Source organism: Rhodnius prolixus, unplaced genomic scaffold (genome assembly GCF_049639745.1).
Source record: "Rhodnius prolixus isolate KJV_2025 unplaced genomic scaffold, Rpr scaffold_2, whole genome shotgun sequence".
Taxonomy (NCBI): domain Eukaryota; kingdom Metazoa; phylum Arthropoda; class Insecta; order Hemiptera; family Reduviidae; genus Rhodnius; species Rhodnius prolixus.
Window position 1 is genome coordinate 32196657 of NW_027411592.1, and position 17305 is coordinate 32213961.

Here is a 17305-nt window from a genome sequence, read left to right on the forward strand (position 1 = left end):
CAGCGTTAGCGAAATAAAAAATAAAAAGGCTAACATAAAAAATGAAAGTTTAGTTTTAATTCTTTAAGTAAATGTGAGTATAAATTTAAGTACACAATAACAGACTTTAAAAGTCTAGAAAATTCAATCTTATCTAATAATAGAATAAAGTTAGAGAAATAAAAGAAAACGACAAGGCGGCTTAACAAAGGAAAAAGCTCATGCTTATTGTGAGAAAGACACTTAAATGTTTTAGCCCCCCATTCGTCGCTTTTGTTCGGGCGACAATCATTTGCATATAGATTAAATTAAATTAGATCAGCGTGCTCGCTGGATGCACGTTTTTAATTCCCAAAGCCCTCTCAGCCCTATTAAAATATTAACACTTGGGAATGTGTTAAAATAAAAACCTTTCAGACATCGCGGTGACGAGTGCTTAGTAGCGTGGATTCCATTCTGCATTATTGCGAATTTATTGGCTTCCACTTCCAAAATGTCGGTCCCCTTAAATCTGTAGTGACCACTCACACGACTATTTGTTACAACTATTCTCCATCACTAATAATCTTGAGACGCGGAATGTTTGAGCCATATTAACTCTACTTTGTTATTATAATTTGTAGTAGCCGCACACTTCAGTGAAATTCAACTGTACACGAAAGCCTTTATCTCAACCATTACGAAGTTTACCGAGTAGCCTAGGAGCCTTTTTCGAGGAAGTAAACTATCTATTGAATAATGGGTTACTTCTGGTAGAAGAATTTTCGAAGAACTCGATTTTAACAAGTAGACAGAACCTCTCTTAACAGTACACCAGGGATATGACCATCCCTTATAAAAAAAAAAGTAGCACTTTAGAAAATATCTTCCACTCCCTTCAACAGGTAGTCTACTTGAATTCTCCAGAGGGGAATGTTACAAATATAAGTTATAGAATTATGTGTTTTTAATCATTAAGTAAAGCGTGAAGCCGTTCATGTTGAAATATTTTTTTTTTTAATTTATTTGTTAAGTTAGACCAGCGCTAGATGCACTATTAGTAACAATGACAATAACTGATACCACTACAAACTCACTAATTGAGGGGAGAAGTTACCCAGTGATAACACTCCCTAAGTCGTCACCTGGATTAGCTACTCTCTTTGGAAGAGAGAAAATCGCGAGGCTACTGACGTTATAATCGTCTAGGAGGATGATCTGGATGGTGATGAGATGATAAATGGTAGACAAGAGGGTTGGAATGAGAGTGCAAGTTCTGATGAAAACTTTTGTAGCGAGTTCGTGCAACCTGGACTTACAAACGGAATTTCCAAGTCTGTGTAAAATGGAGCGTTAACGATAGTGCGGAGAATTTTAGACTGAAGAGTTTGAATTCGTTGAAGACTGGAGCGTTTCGTTGAACCCCTTTGTTCAATACCGTACGTCCAGGCGGATTTTAGAATAGAATTGTAAATCAGTCATTTGTTATTAAGTGAAAGATTTGATCGTTGGTCTAGCAGTCTTTTAAGTAGTCGGTTAACTTCAGTTCGTTTAAGTCGTGTGTGCGGGTTCCAAGTAATTCTTTTGTCTAAATACAGCCCCAGATAACGGACGACATTGGCAGGAGGAATTGGAATTGAGTCATAGAAGATCGGAGGAAGAGTGATGCGGCGGAGAGTAAAAGTAATATTTTGGGATTTGGTTTCATTTAAATTGATTTTCCATTTTTTAAACCATTCCTCAAGAGAAAAGAGATGAAGGTTTCTGTGTAAAGTTACCGGATAAATGTGAGGAGAAAGTAAAGTGGTATCATCTGCATAAGTTAGAAGGACAGTTTCAGGATGGATTGGTATGCCTGCTGTGTCTATAACATATAGGATAGGTCCTAAAATACTTCCTTGCGGAACGCCCGCTTCAATGCGATGTTCAGCTGAATACGATGTCCCGATTTGAGTTTGAAAATAACGATCAGACAAATAGTATTTCAAGATGAGGAAGTGAGTGAACGGAAGTCTGCCCTTGAGTTTCCAGAGCAAGCCTGCCACACCCGATCTAAGGCTGTTGAATTATTAAAATACTGAAACATCTTTTCAGAAAAGAGACACATCCGGTCGGCCCAAATTTGGTCTTTCCCAAATCTGATTTTTAATAAAATTATATTGTAGTAAACCAGCACAATACTCATAAATGACACTTTAGAACAGAGCCTCTCTTTCCATCATTCAAAACTACTCAATCGATTTTTTTCCTTTTTAAACAAAAATTAATGATCTACAGAACAATTAGTGGGTATACCATGTTCAGAACATCTATGCTTATTTAAGCGTCAACTACATTTAGCGAAAAATACGCTCAACTATTTAATTAGATTAGAAACAGGATTGCCCCACATCAGCTGGTAGGTATATACTAAAGGTAACCTTGAATTTAGTAAAACTTATCAAAATGAGTTCCACAAGATATCCCAAAATTTGTTTCACAAAATTGTTAGAGCGATCGCGAGCTAATACGGTCTCAAAATATAACTGGGTCTCTCAGCTGGTAGATCTCTTGAGGTTGATTGGTTACACGGATTTGCCAGAATCAGCAGATCATAAATATGTAGAGCAAAAAATTCCAATAATATTGAAAGAATATAAAGAATATTAAAAAAATAATGATGTCTGCAGTCTGCAAACTTCTAAATTTAATGCACATTATTACAAAGAAATTGAATGGGTAAGAGAGAAATTGAATAGCTCGTGGAAAACTAATACCTATTAAAGAAAAAATATGAAAAGCCATAAAGCAAATAGTTTTAATAGTTTTCTTCGTGCCAATTAGGAGCCCCCTAAATGCATTTTGTACTCCACCATGGTGATGCTGTGTTTCAAACCAGGTTTGACCATCTGCGCAAGTTAAGGAATGCACAGAGAGTCTCTGGATCTACACAGAGAAAGGAATTTAAGGATACCTCTTTGAGAGAGCTGGTAGGTTTTAAATGGCAAGGACCGGCTGCTCTCCAATATAAAGAAGGCCAACAGACTAATTCACCAAATTTATATGAATTTTGACTTAGACTTCTTTGTCTTAATATGTCTAGTTGAAGGGTAAAGTCGGGTGAGATGGCCACCATTTTATTTGGAGGGTGCCTGCAACATTTTGGTGAGGGCTAGGCTTACTTTATTATTATTTTTTGTAACCTCATACGCTCACAAACATAAAATAAGGAAAAAAATTCAGAAAAAATGCTAAGAGAAACATTTTTTTATTCTTACAAAAAAAAAAAAAAGGCAATTGGCCATCTATCCCCACTGGGTTGGGTGAGTTGGTCAATGTAACTGGGGAGAGATGGCCACATATTGTAAATGAAATTGCACTAGTAAAACGTAAAAATAACAGAAAAAAATGAATGGTTACTTAATATTTACTTATTATTCTTCTTTTTAAATGCGCTTTTACTACAATTTTGGCAAGCGTATGCAAAAGAAGAGCAATTTTCGCGGAACCACTTCCGGCATATTATGCATTCCAACCAATCTTTTTTTTCTGGTCTTGTTGTAGCTTTCCCCATATCCTGTACATTCAGTTTCATCGATTTCTAAAGTGGCATCACTTTCCTCTTCAAATACGATTCGTCCTCGTCATCGGAACTTGGGGAAGGTGAGCGTTTTCTTTTTCGGACAATCCTTTCTTTCAGAATTGTCTCTTTGGGGATAGTACTCGTATTTCTTGTTGGTTTGGATTTCTTTGCAACTCTGTTTTTCACAACAGCAATGTGCTCGGGAGAAGTTAATAAAGTGGCAACAGACTTGGCTCGTTTTCTTGCAGAGACGACAGTTTGGGTGTGGGTTATACAGTTGAACGTGTAAATAATAAAATATGATTCACTTCTATCTCTTTATTTATACATTTTATTTTGTATAATGTTATGTCATAGTAATAAATAAAAAATTAATATTATTTAATTCAAATATTTCTTTAAATAAAAATATAAGGATGTCTGGACTGACAAGTAGTGAGCAAGCCGATTTAACTGGCCAGCCCTACCCATCGTATTAAATAATAATTGATAAAAACTAAAATGGTTACTTCTCTTTTTGTTCCTTCTCCAAAAATTGACTTACGAGGAAATTAATAATTTAATATCAGTGAAAAATCGATTACGCTACATCCCAATTTTCTGCATTTACACCCCTCTGTTCGAGGGTTTTATTAAAAACAAAAAACATATGGTCTTAAAGCTCAATAAATGCACAACTTTTAACAGAAACAATCGAGATCGAATTTTTTAGACATTAAAGTAAAAATTTCATTGTTTATAAGAAACGTTTTGAGGGTATGGGTTAAGCAGATTTATAGGAAATTTAATGCTCTTTCGTTTGGAATAAGCAGATTTGTTGTAGGATAAAGGATAGAAAAGTTACGACCGTTTTTATGGTGAAAAACGCGACGGAAAAGTTAAAAATGCAAATATCTTGAACATTATTTAGAATAGGGATAGAGTGAATAGAATATTTTTTGTTGCATTTGAGCTGCTGAATCACCTCCCGAAGTTTCGACCTCTCCTCCATGTACGCCCTGTATAGATAGATCTTATTATGTTTTATTATTATGTACTTTATTATATCTTTATTATGGTATAGGTTGTAAATATCTTGTAACAGTTACTAGTGAGAAACACATCACATCGTTTGACGTCTTTCTGATGTTTCTGCAGTTGTGATGCTAAGAACAAATCACACGAATGCAGTACAATAATAGAACTAGATGTGTACTATAATGAATCGTATAAAGTAGACCTTAAATCAAATTGTGACCGGGTGTTGCATAATATCCGATTATCGAACGGTTGTGGAGTTGGCCAATGATTAAAAAGTAATTGAAGAGTCGGAAATATGTAGTAATTCTTTATAAAATACGTACAAGTACATTTGTGTTGTGCACTTAATTTTGATTGAGTGTTGGCTAGAATAATTGCAGTATCGTTTAATAAAGCAATGGCAAAATACTAACATCAAAAAATGCTTAATAATAAGGGTAGTTATTGTAGCTGTGAAGATTTTTAGATTTTGATATTTTAAGGAGAAATATTCGTTTTGGGGTCTCCTGAGTATAAAAGTAAAAAAATCGGTTGAGCGAAAGTGCCACTTCAAAGAATAAATTTTGCTTTATTTTAGACTATTTTTTTTTTGCACAATGTTGTTTCAAGAACATTTCATACTGAGAATCGCAATAAGACAGTGTTTCTCATTCGAAATCCAATTGCACACCTACTCCATGATCATAGAAATGTAAATTTTCTATTGCAATAAAAATATTTTCTCTATATTTTAAACGCTTGACATGAATATTTTTTGCGGGAAAACTCAGTTAGAATGTTAGCCTGAAGATCGTGCTAGTGCTGTAGCAGTAGTTCAATAGTCCTACACTAGAAAGCGGCAATAGCAAGTTGGGTAGACTGCTCGCTGATAGTTGCTTACCAACATATTAGCTCCTGTGACTCCTGTAATGTACGGCCAATTGTATTTTTTCTTCATGACCTCTTACCACAATTTACTTACACAAAATTTCTAAAAAAAATCTAAAATGAAAACTCACACTTTCTCTTGCTTTCTACTATCAAGATTCTGACTCATAAAAGTGTCCGTCGATTTTTGTTATCCCTGATCGGTTTCGAACTTTAATCAGTTACCAGAAGTTAATTGATTAGTTTGGTGTGGAGAAATGACAGCCAGTAAGTGTCGTGTGAGACGAAAACATAGTTAAAGTTGATCTGCTACGCTTAATTGTTTAATTAGCCTCTGATAGTGGATGTAAGTCCGAAAACTGCCAGGGCTACAATAAACATGCGTGCTGCTAAGGATAAATCATTAACTGAATTTGTACTTCTACTGGCTCCTATGCAAATGGACCTATTACCACGTAACGAATTATAGTTATAGAAGTTTATTGCATAAATACCTTTCTCTTATGTATTTAAATATATTTTTTAGCTTGTATATGTGAACAATAGCCTTTCCAGATCACAAATGAATCGATTAGGTAGTTTTCGGCTAGAAATCATTAGACAAAACAGCTAAAGTTCACAAGTTGGATAAAGTAACAGCCCTTCGACACTTTCTGTCTCCAAGTATTAATTGCAGAAAAATACCACTTCAGGCTCCACTTTCGTCTAATTGACAAATTATTTTACGGTTACAAAAAAGAAAATCTAATGTGAATAGTAACTGAGATGAATTTTATTTACAGTTTCGAGACGAAAACAAAGGAAGGTGGGACTCCAACGACACCGACCGAAAACAAGTACGTCACCAGTGGAAGTGTCGCTTGAAATGATTCGCCAAGTTTATAGCCATTTCTAATCTATGCTCACTTTTAACATAACATGCTCTGGTTGCTTTTGATGACGTTCAGTGTTTTTTTCTCTTTTTTTTAATCTAAAAAATGATGTTTTATTAAAAGTCTAACTCAGTGATTCTCAGCCTTTTTTTTTGTCACGGCACACTTTTAACTGTTTCAAAATTTGCCGATAAGTATTTTAAGATAAGTATTTTACTTATCCATAATACACTGTAAAATAGTATATGTTTATTTTCAAGATAATTTTAATATACACATAGATAAAAGTATTTTTCTTTAATTTAAACTTTACTCGCAATAAAATTGTATTGTGTGCATTTCTAAAATTTGGCGGCACACTTCAAAACTTTGGCGGCACGCGAAAAAAGTGGTTGAGAATCACTGGTCTAACTACTAATTATAATTTAGGCTTCTAGCGTTTTACTAACAATATAACGTTTGAAAATTTTAAAGAATGTAAAAATTCAAGTTTTTCTTTGAAGCAGTCTTATAATTGATAGTTTTGTGCAGATTCTTCATTTAAAAAGTTTTCCTTAATTCTGAAAGGGAGATTATCCTTCGACGCTTTAAGATAAAGGGCATTAATTACTGTCTTTCCTATACAAAAAAAAAGCTGTCCAACGATGACTTCGATGAAGCTCCCCCAAAACTTAAAACTCCAACTTTAAAAACAAAACAAGGCTGCATAAAGAGGACATTTGTACTCCTGTTGATGCTATGAGGAAGTAGTCCAATAGTCTAGATTTTTTCATCAGATTTTGATTTCCCACAAATTTTTTTTTATCAGAATTCACTTTTTGAGGTTTTGCGAGCAAACGATCTGAAGTGAATACTAACTCATTTTGCTTAATTAAATTTTGTCAAAACTAAGAATTTGTTCTAAAATGTTGCCGATTTTAATATATGATTACTATTCTAAAATGAAAGGATAATCCAAAATTGGAAATTTGCACGATCTCAATCCTTCTCATTAGAAGAGTAAGAGGCAATAAAAAATGTAAACTGAGTTTAGTGTTAAGACGCTGGGAGGAATTACTACCACTATTCACTAGATAAATACTGGAGTTCCAACCTGTTCGACGGATATTTATCAAGGATGATTACATTCAGTTACTGATAACTATGACTTAAAGCAGTGGTCTCCATCCTTTTAGTACCAAAGAGCATATTCCAAATTTCCGATGATGTAACGAGCATGGACTGAGTGTACATGAACAGACAAGACAGAAGACACACCAACCCTGTAATGTAAAAAATATTACTTTGTAAACAAGCCCTGAAGATGAAATAGTCCCTAGGTCGAAAGCTTGGCAGAATAAATGTATCACGGCTGAAATGGCAATGATTTTTTCATCCTATTGAAACTATGAATCAGTCACCTAAAAGAATGAACAACAATGCCAATTAAGTTTGATTAAAAGTTATGTGATCTTTGACACTGAGCATCAGTGGCCAGTGCATCATAATCAGGGTTACAGGCTGATATTCCTGTCCGCAGACAATCATCAAGTCGGTAATTTGTGATCTGTATTTTACTTTTATTATGATCAAGGTTGGAAACAATGATTCGCATAAATATGTGCAAACAGAGAACGATTTTATCTTATATGCTGCAGATATATGAAATCTTTTTTTGTCAACCAAGTTCCAAAAATTTTCATCTGTTACATAGGATTTCAGTACAATGTGATTTTTAAGATCCAAAATCTCAAGTTTTTAAAATTTTAAAATCTGTCAATTAAATTTATTTTTAATAAAAATGTTCGCTTAAATTTCAAATATTTTTCTTTTCTTTTGTTTTTATTTTATAGTAGCAAATATAAAATATAGCTAGCGGGCGCCATGGTTGGGGACCACGGACTTAAAGAATGCAACCTAAAGTGCAGAATAAATGTTAAAAAATGCGCTCTCAATTAACACATAGAATTGAAACACAGTAATTGAGAATTATTCTAGACTTAACCTCCATTGGCATTGTGGTACTGGGTTGGGTTCTCGGCCTAAGCCTTAGATTTTATTTAATTATTAATTTGAGTAATTTATAGTAATGTATGTTTGTTAATCGCCTTCTTCCACGACACCTAATTTAATTTTTTCGGACGTAAAACTCACCTGAAAAAATTGGTATTATTTTTAGACTTTACCTTCAATATGTTTTAAGTACACTCTACTATAATCGATCTCAAAGTGTTTCTCTAGATAAAGAGAGTAAACGTCACTCGGCCCGCTAAGTGCGAAATGGTGAATGGGAAGCCATTCTCTGCGAAAGAGTTACACAAATAAATAATCGAATCGCCAATTTTCGTAGATGATCTCCATTGTACCGCGGGTTAAAAACCTAATTGCTTAATAAGATCTTCCAGTAGTTTTTAAATTGTATCTATCTTCAATTAATTCAATAAAAATAAACCGGATCAGATCACCTAATAAGTCATGTTAAAGATCAAAAAGTTCGAAATAAATCAGGCTAGATCCATACTGTATAAACTTTCTCTGATAAAGATTTCTCTTATTTTATGAGATAAATAATTCCTTTTTCTTTTTATGTGATAAGATTAATATGGAAATAGAGTTGGATGGTTTGGAATATTTCCAAAATTAGAGGATGCTAAGATTTCAAGCTAAACGCTCGCAGTTATTGCTCTAGTGGGTGTAATGTATTTATAAAATTAACTAATAGTTTTATTTAAATGAAGATAAAGGATAAATAGGGTAATTTAATACTAATTGTTATTTATGGTTATTGTTGAAAGTAAAAGATGGATACCAAATCGGCTAAATAAATTTAAAGACATTTATGTGATTTACTAGCTATAAATAGCGTCTAAATTGTTGTATCCGATAAACACACAAATATAACAAGTGGCTAGTAAAAATATCTGTTGAACATTTGCTTTTATGTTGCAAACGTTTAATTTGATTCAAAAGATGACGTTTTTTGCTGATTCTGAATTTCAGAAAGCTGTTGATGGAACCACCTTCACAATCCTGTTTTTATAGAGCAGCAAGAATATTCTGTTTTATTCACTTATTAAGCTTCATTATTCGTCCAAATATGAGGCATTATTTCCTGTAAAAGTTAATACAGCAATAAATAACAATTTTACGCCTCTTCCATAAAGAGAAGTTAATGCAATCACAATGACTTTCGATTTTGAGTTTTAGCCAGAAATATCCGGTTTGAGTCATCCTCAGTCCCAAAAAGTGGTGCTCACAAATTGGTCTGAGTAGTGAGTGTTCACTGTAACTCAAAAATGAAATATCACAGAAGGTTCTAAAAAGATATTTTGCTCAGATTCTAACTGAGGTAATGTTTTGGTCAAAATAGGCCAACCAAAAACTTCCGACAGCTTCATTGAATTAATTTTTCAGTTTTTGAAGATTTTATCATAAACCGCTCCAACGATTCTTTGTTTTTTAAAAAACTTGGTGTGCGGATTTCATACACGCAGATCAATAACTCTAATTTGGAACATTTTCTCAGAAAATATGAATAAGGGCACTTATGAGTGGGAATTTTTGGGTACTTTTTAAAGGGTAATTTTTGTTTTTCTTACTGTTTTCTCTTATACATTAATAATGGGAATGAAAAGAACTTAAATTCTAAATTTGAAGAGTGCCACTTAATGAAGTGAGTTTGAAGCATTTTGAGATTTGAGATTTTGGGAAGGTTTGTGTTTTGTTGTGTGTCCGGCTAGAGGAGAGGGAGAGATCCCTTTCGGTTGCTTTCTCTCAGGAAAGGTATCCTTACGCCATCTGGCCCCGTAATCTAATCTAGCCGGAGATATACGACACGATAACCCTAAGCAGCCCCAAACAGAAAAATATACCCTTAAGGGCGTCTCTGGCGGGATAATTCACTCGTGAGAGGAGGGAGGGTCCTGTAGACAATCACCCGGGGCGACAGGGAGCAAAATAAAATTCGTGTGCTATTCTTGAACAAATAAAAGACTACCTTTATTTAAGGAAAGATTGAGAGATTTATTACAGAACAATTCTAGGCATGTCCTAAACTAAAGCAAAATAGAACGAAAAGTATCAAAAAAAAAAAAAAAAAAATTACGCCAAACACAAAATAATAATAAGAAAATACAAGACTCACAGTGACATAACGATATTCAAGGCACTGGCCAGACCGGGCATTCGAGAAGGAATGAATTTCGTATTTTTAAAAATGTTAGTGCTAAACAGTATATCGCTCTTGGGTCACTCCAAATTTATATTAATGCGGCAGCTCCTGCCATCTATGACCATTTTTCGGTTACAGTTGAAATTCAGTTTGAAGAAAATTCTTTAACATGAAGTCTTTATTTAAAGGATTGTATATTTTCCCGAATTCGCTGGCAACCTTTTCTGTAATATTCCACATTTCTATTTCCGCCCATCTTAAAACCCCTTGTTCATCTCAACACCCGCACTATGCCAGATAACTTTGCAAGTCAATTGGAACGCATATACTGGGAGGTACCTTCCGTATTACCTCCAGTAGCAGCAAACATGTTGGGCACACCTAGGTTTTACATTTCTATCACAATAAAAATAAAACACTGTAATATTTATTTCACTAGCAAAAAATGTTCATTTGATGACATTTGTAACAGAAGGCGCCACAGTAGCCGAGCGGGTTAAGAGGCGAGACCTGCAAAGCTAATATGTATTGCGGTACTGGGTTCGATTCCCGGTCTTGGCCTTGGATTTTATTTAATGGTTAAATGAGAAATAGTAAAGTACGTTTGCTAGTCGCCTCCGTCCACGACACCTAATTGGTAGTTGAGGTTATACCCCGCCTGAAAAAATAGGCAATTACTTTACTTTACTACGAGGGTCGTTTGAAAAGTCCGTGCAAAAATAAAAACTACTTAATTTTTTGGGGTAAACCTTTTTTAGTTTTCAACATAGTCTCCTTTTAGGCTTATACACTTCGTCCAACGCTGCTCTAGTTTGTTGATCCCTTCCGAATAATAGGATTTGTCCAAGTCTGAAAAATAGCCATTCGTTTCTGCAATCACCTCCTCGTTTGAATAAAATCTTTTTCCCGCCAGCTATTTCTTCTATTGGGGAACAAATAGTAGTCCGAGGGAGCCAAGTCTGGAGAATAGGGGGGATGTGAAACGAGTTGGAACCCTATTTCCATTAATTTTGCGACCACAACTGCTGAGGTGTGAGCTGGTGCGTTGTCGTGATGGAAAAGGACTTTTTTGTGGGCCAATCGTGGGCGTTTTTCTTGCAGCTCGGTTTTCAAACGGTCCAATAACGATGAATAATATGCACCTGTAATAGTTTTACCCTTTTCCAGATAGTCGATGAGGATTATTCCTTGCGAAACCCAAAAGACAGTCGCCATAATCTTTCCGGCCGAAGGAACGGTCTTCGCCTTTTTTGGCGCAGATTCCCCCTTGGTAACCCATTGTTTAGATTGTTCTTTGGTCTCAGGAGTGTAGTGATATATCCATGTTTCATCCACAGTGACGAAACGACGCTTAAAGTCCTGCCGATTCTTCTGGAACAGCTGCAAACCGTCCTTACACGATTTCGTTTTTGGTCAAGCGTGAGCAATCGCGGCACCCATCTTGCGGATAGCTTTGTCATGTCCAAATGTTGATGCAAAATATTATGTACCCGTTCATTCGAGATGCCCACAGCACTAGCAATCTCACGCACCTTCACTCTTCTGTCATCCATCAACATATCATGGATTTTATCAATGATTTCTGGAGTAGTAACCTCAACAGGGCGTCCAGAACGTTCAGCGTCACTTGTGCCCATATGGCTACTCCGAAAATTTTGAAACCACTTATAAACTGTTCTAATCGAAGGTGCAGAGTCACCATAATGTTTATCAAGCTTCTCTTTAGTCTCCTGAGGCGTTTTGACTTTCATAAAGTAGTGTTTAATCAACACACGAAATTCTTTTTCGTCCATTTTTTGAAAATCACTCGACTTCCTCGATTCAAACGAATGCCAAACCCAAAGAAATAGACCGATCTGGCTGAAACTTGGTGTGTGTTCTTCCAAGAGATGCTACTAACTAAACATAACCTCGATACGCGCCAGTAGTGCTATCTCTCTGACTTTGCACGGTCTTTCAAACGACCCTCGTATATGTACCTTATTTACATTTGTAAGCAGTGCTAGAGAAAAGATTGCATTTCTTATTAGAGTATCCGAATTCTTCGATTTATTGAGGCAAATATTTAAGCAGTTTCCAACGCTTCCTTTGCACAGATCAGGTAATAAAAGTTCCAATACTCACCAAATAAAAGTTCACACCAGGCAAGCAACATAACCTGTTCTTATAAAGTGCTTTATTAGAACTTATAAGATTTATGCACTATATTTACGTAATTCCTGAGGACAGAAATTTGTAAATATATATTATTTCATAGGATTAAAAAAACCCATTGCTGATTTGGATTTCCATAAATATGTGTGTGTATAAACTATTGTTAAAAATGTTTCGATGTTGATGAAGTTTTTCTGGCAATTACTCAAACTTAAGGGTGTAATTCCTTAAATGTTGAATAAATATGTTCTTTATACTACTTCAGTAAAAAGAAGATCATCTAGAGGCTGTCAGTCTGGGCAGTAACCGGAAGACAGAGTAGCTAAAAATGCAAATTTCCATTCTCCATTACTTTGGACTCTTCACTTGTCTGCAGGTTTTTTTTTTCTACTCTTTAGAGGGGTGTTCTATTTCGGTAATTGACAACGGATTTTGGGGGGGGGGGGAAAACGGAATATGCGAGTTCTGGTTGATTAGGTTTTGGTTCTAGTTAATCGCGTGACATCACCACTGTTTTTCAAACAAATAGCGAATTTTGGCTAGTAGCTTGGGCACAATTTGATGGGATTTTTTGGCCGTGGGGCCAAAGCTTACTGATAGCTGACAGTTTAACGTTTCTGTTTCTGGTCAGGGTTTTACAGCTTTTCAGTAACTACCTACGCGACTGACCATCTTAAATATAGCCTCATTTCCAGACTAATGGACTTGACGAGCAAACTTGGATGTGATATTCTTTAAATTTCTCATTAATTTTCGCTAAGAACGATAATTGCAAAAATGGATTCTTGTAGTAGATAATGTATAAATACAAAATGAATTACACATTCATAGTGTTTCCTGATATGTATATTTCCCTTGCTTAAATGAAATGTCTGTCAGAGTTTTATTTTTATACGTAACACAAAGGGCTTTTTCAGTCATTGCATTGTGTTATATTTTTTTAGTCAATATACTATTTTTGTCGTTATGTATTTTTAGTTCATTATATTGTCTAGACTTTTGAATAAAGTTACTATATTGTTAATACTATAACTGGATATAAATCTATTTATTAATAAATAAATATAGAACAACTTATAAATTTTATTAAAGTAAAAACTGCGCAGACTAAGAATACATTTCATTTATTTTGTTTCGATGGCAACAGCTGTTCTTTGAGAATAGCTTTTCTAGAACGAGACGGAGTAATTAGAATGAAATAATTAAATCTAAATCTTCTTAATCGAATTCTTTATTATATCTCAGTTCACCCGTTTTTAACATTTCCTCGCAACCCAAGTAACTATGATTTCATAGCAATTTCCGTTTTTCTTTTATTTTTATTTAAATTTTGACGATAATTATAAAATATTAAACGCAACTTCTTTGATTCATCCAAAGTTTTTCGTTTTTTGTTTTTTTTTAATTTTCCTGTCCATCAGATTTTTTGGTCATGATACGAGGGTCGTTTGAAAAGACCGTGCAAAAATAAAAAATACTTAATTTTTTGGGGTAAACCTTTTTTATTTTTCAACATAGTCTCCTTTTAGGCTTATACACTTCGTCCAACGCTGCTCTAGTTTGTTGATCCCTTCCGAATAATAGGATTTGTCCAAGTCTACCCGTTCATTCGAGATGCCCACAGCACTAGCAATCTCACGCACCTTCACTCTTCTGTCATCCATCACCATATCATGGATTTTATCAATGATTTCTGGAGTAGTAACCTCAACAGGGCGTCCAGAACGTTCAGCGTCACTTGTGCCCATATGGCCACTCCGAAAATTTTGAAACCACTTATAAACTGTTCTAATCGAAGGTGCAGAGTCACCATAATGTTTATCAAGCTCCTCTTTAGTCTCCTGAGGCGTTTTCCCTTTCATAAAGTAGTGTTTAATCAACACACGAAATTCTTTTTCGTCCATTTTTTGAAAATCACTCGACTTCCTCGATTCCAACGAATGCCAAACACAAAGAAATAGACCGATCTGGCTGAAACTTGGTGTGTGTTCTTCCAAGAGATGCAACTAACTAAACATAACCTCGATACGCGCCAGTGGTGCTATCTCTCTGACTTTGCACGGACTTTACAAACGACCCTCGTATCTGTCAGCGGTTCGTTTGTAAAAGTGTACTTCAAAATTATAATAGTTTTAATAATTATAAAAGTTACTTTTAGAATATTGCAATCTTTTAGCACAATTTAAGGGCACGTCAACATTTAAGGTAATTGACGCCCGAAGTTCTTTTCAATGCACTCCGGAAATAGTTATTTATTTAACAAGTGTGGAAAGTAGTACTTTTCCTGCAGTGCAAGTACCAATTGCCGAGTGTGAGGAAAATACTTTATACTCGAGTTAAATATTATATTTTTTCTGCAACCATTAGGGTTATTTACTAAAAAAATTAAAAATTTCATCTTTACAGTCTACAAAAAGTAATTTATTTATTATAAACATTTATTGTTATATTACAATTATTGGCATTAGTGACAAAAGGTTGGTTTGAAGAGGTATTTAATGTAAGATTTGAATTTGAATTTGAACTGGTGGAAGTACTAGGGAGTGACTGATTAGCTAGAATCCATTTTAAATTTCTCTAAGGTAACACTATAACCTTTTTAACTGTTATAATTAAAAATATCGAATTATTTATTAAAATATTATTTTTATTTCTATATTCCTTTCAATTTTTATTTTATTTTTTAATATTCGTTTTAATTATTTATATTTCTATAATTATTTAGTTACGTTAAATAAGCTTATTAAAGTTTTACAGAAAATATTTATGTTAATAACAAAACTTCTTATATCAAGGAAGCACAATAAAGTTTTTTCACTCACTAGTGAGGAAAGTGACACTAATGGGAATTTTTCCCCATCAGTGAGGTAAAGTTGGGCATTACACAGCTGATTTTAATTGAGTAATGAGAACATTCCTACATGGTTGCAGAAAATAATCTTGTTAAATAAACAACTATTCTCGTTACAGACAACATTTTCTATCACCGTACAGTGAGCTGTAAGAAAGCTTCTAGAAAGAGAAAATCGAAGTGCCAGCAGCTGGATTCGAACCCGAGATCTCCGCGTTGGTATCCAGAATACACTAACCACTCCTCTTAGTCCCTTACTTTTCTCACTTATTTTTCAATTTTTTTTTTTTTTTTTGCTGTTCTTTGCAGAAAACTTTCTTTTAGTTATAGTTATGTCTACTTTAACACACTAGTTTAAAAAAAAAACAGGCCTTTACAAAAAAATATTCTAATAAATAAGCTAGAGCCATTGCCTTCTAGAATTTGAGGCACTACTTTCAGTTTGTTCATTTCGAGACCTCTAGCCCCAGGTAAATGCTAAAAACGTCTTTTGAGATTCGCATCAGAATGCGATTCCCAGAGGAAACCATAAATCCAGATAGTTTCTAAAGTGATGTTTAAAGGTATTAGGTATGTTGTAATCTGCTGTGTGTGTGTGTGTGTGTGTGTGTGTGACAGAGAGAGGAGAGAGCGAGACAGAGAGAGTATTCATTCATCAAAGAGTAGTGAATGAGAAATAGTTGCTTATTCATTAATATTCTGTAATAAGAGCGGATCAGGCTTATAATTTTTCAATGTTCTTGACAGTCTGCCCGACTCTGGCGGAAATTAGGTATTGCTGGTTAGGAAGTTTAATTTTACTCAGAAGAACTGCACGGGATTATAATATTTATGCAGAGGATGCACTTTACTGCAGTAAAATATTGATATTGAGGAGTTTAATTGTTGTACTTAGATATTTTATTACTATTATGTTTTTATTTAAGGAAAACCTCTTATTCGGTTCGACCAATTTCTGAGCCTACTCTATTAACACGCGATCTTTTTACTTTCCTTTACTCTACTTAGATTCTCCACTTTGAGTTTCAAATACTCAAATTCGATGGTAGTTTTTGATATTACTAATAACAAAGTAAGGAATAACTTTTCTTACATAAATATTTAAATTTATGAAGTCTGTTTTATTTTAAATGTTCTGCTCGACTCCTAGCCACGAGAGAAGTTTTGGAGCCTACTAAAAGTTTAACTAACAAGATTTCCATTTGTTATTCGTTTGCAAACAAAGCGAAAAGGGCTACAACATCTATGATAATATTTTATTTATTTATACATTTACTTTTCTAAAATATAAATTAAAAGTACTATTTTTACATTGTCTAAAAAGGTTTGTAGCACATTTATTTAGTATTAATAAAAACACGTATATTTAGGATGGTATTCTTTTGGCAAATATACAAGGTTATTTATATCGCTGGCTATTTATTTATATTTTGTATGAACTATGAGCCTACTTGCTCACGACATGGAGCTGTCAGTTGACATCGAAGGAATATAGTTTTACATATGTTTTGATACACAAAAGTTAAATTGATTTTGAATAAAAAAAAAGAAGGATATTTATTAAAATTCAATAATTTTCCGATAGATGAGAAATCAGTTTTAATAATTAAATACCTAATCTTTGATCTCTCTTATTTATGTAAAATATTATCCATTAAATACTAACAAAAACGTTTTGTGGTTCTAATGCAAATGATAAAAATCACGATATATGGCAAGAGAGAGAATAAAATTACAAGAACTTATCGTTTAATAAGCCCATATTTTGAAGAATGTTAACAGAAACTTTAATGGCAACCTTGAATGGTTACAAAAGTGGGAAATCAGAAAACATAAAATGTATGTTAATGCGTAAACAAAATGGCGCAATG

The 17305-nt window shown here is 34.1% G+C and overlaps 1 protein-coding gene across 10 annotated transcripts in view; it reads left to right on the forward strand.

Annotated features, from left to right (window-relative positions):
- The window catches only part of Sh (Potassium voltage-gated channel protein Shaker), an 820486-nt gene that overhangs the window by 281332 nt on the left and 521849 nt on the right, over window positions 1–17305 (forward strand). The window contains exon 2 of one of the 10 annotated variants that reach the window (XM_074118980.1): window positions 6190–6243. The exons of the other annotated variants lie outside the window; for them this stretch is intronic. Coding sequence (XP_073975081.1) covers window positions 6190–6243 — 54 coding nt within the window. The remainder of the gene's footprint in view (window positions 1–6189; window positions 6244–17305) is intronic. 10 annotated transcript variants of the gene reach the window in all.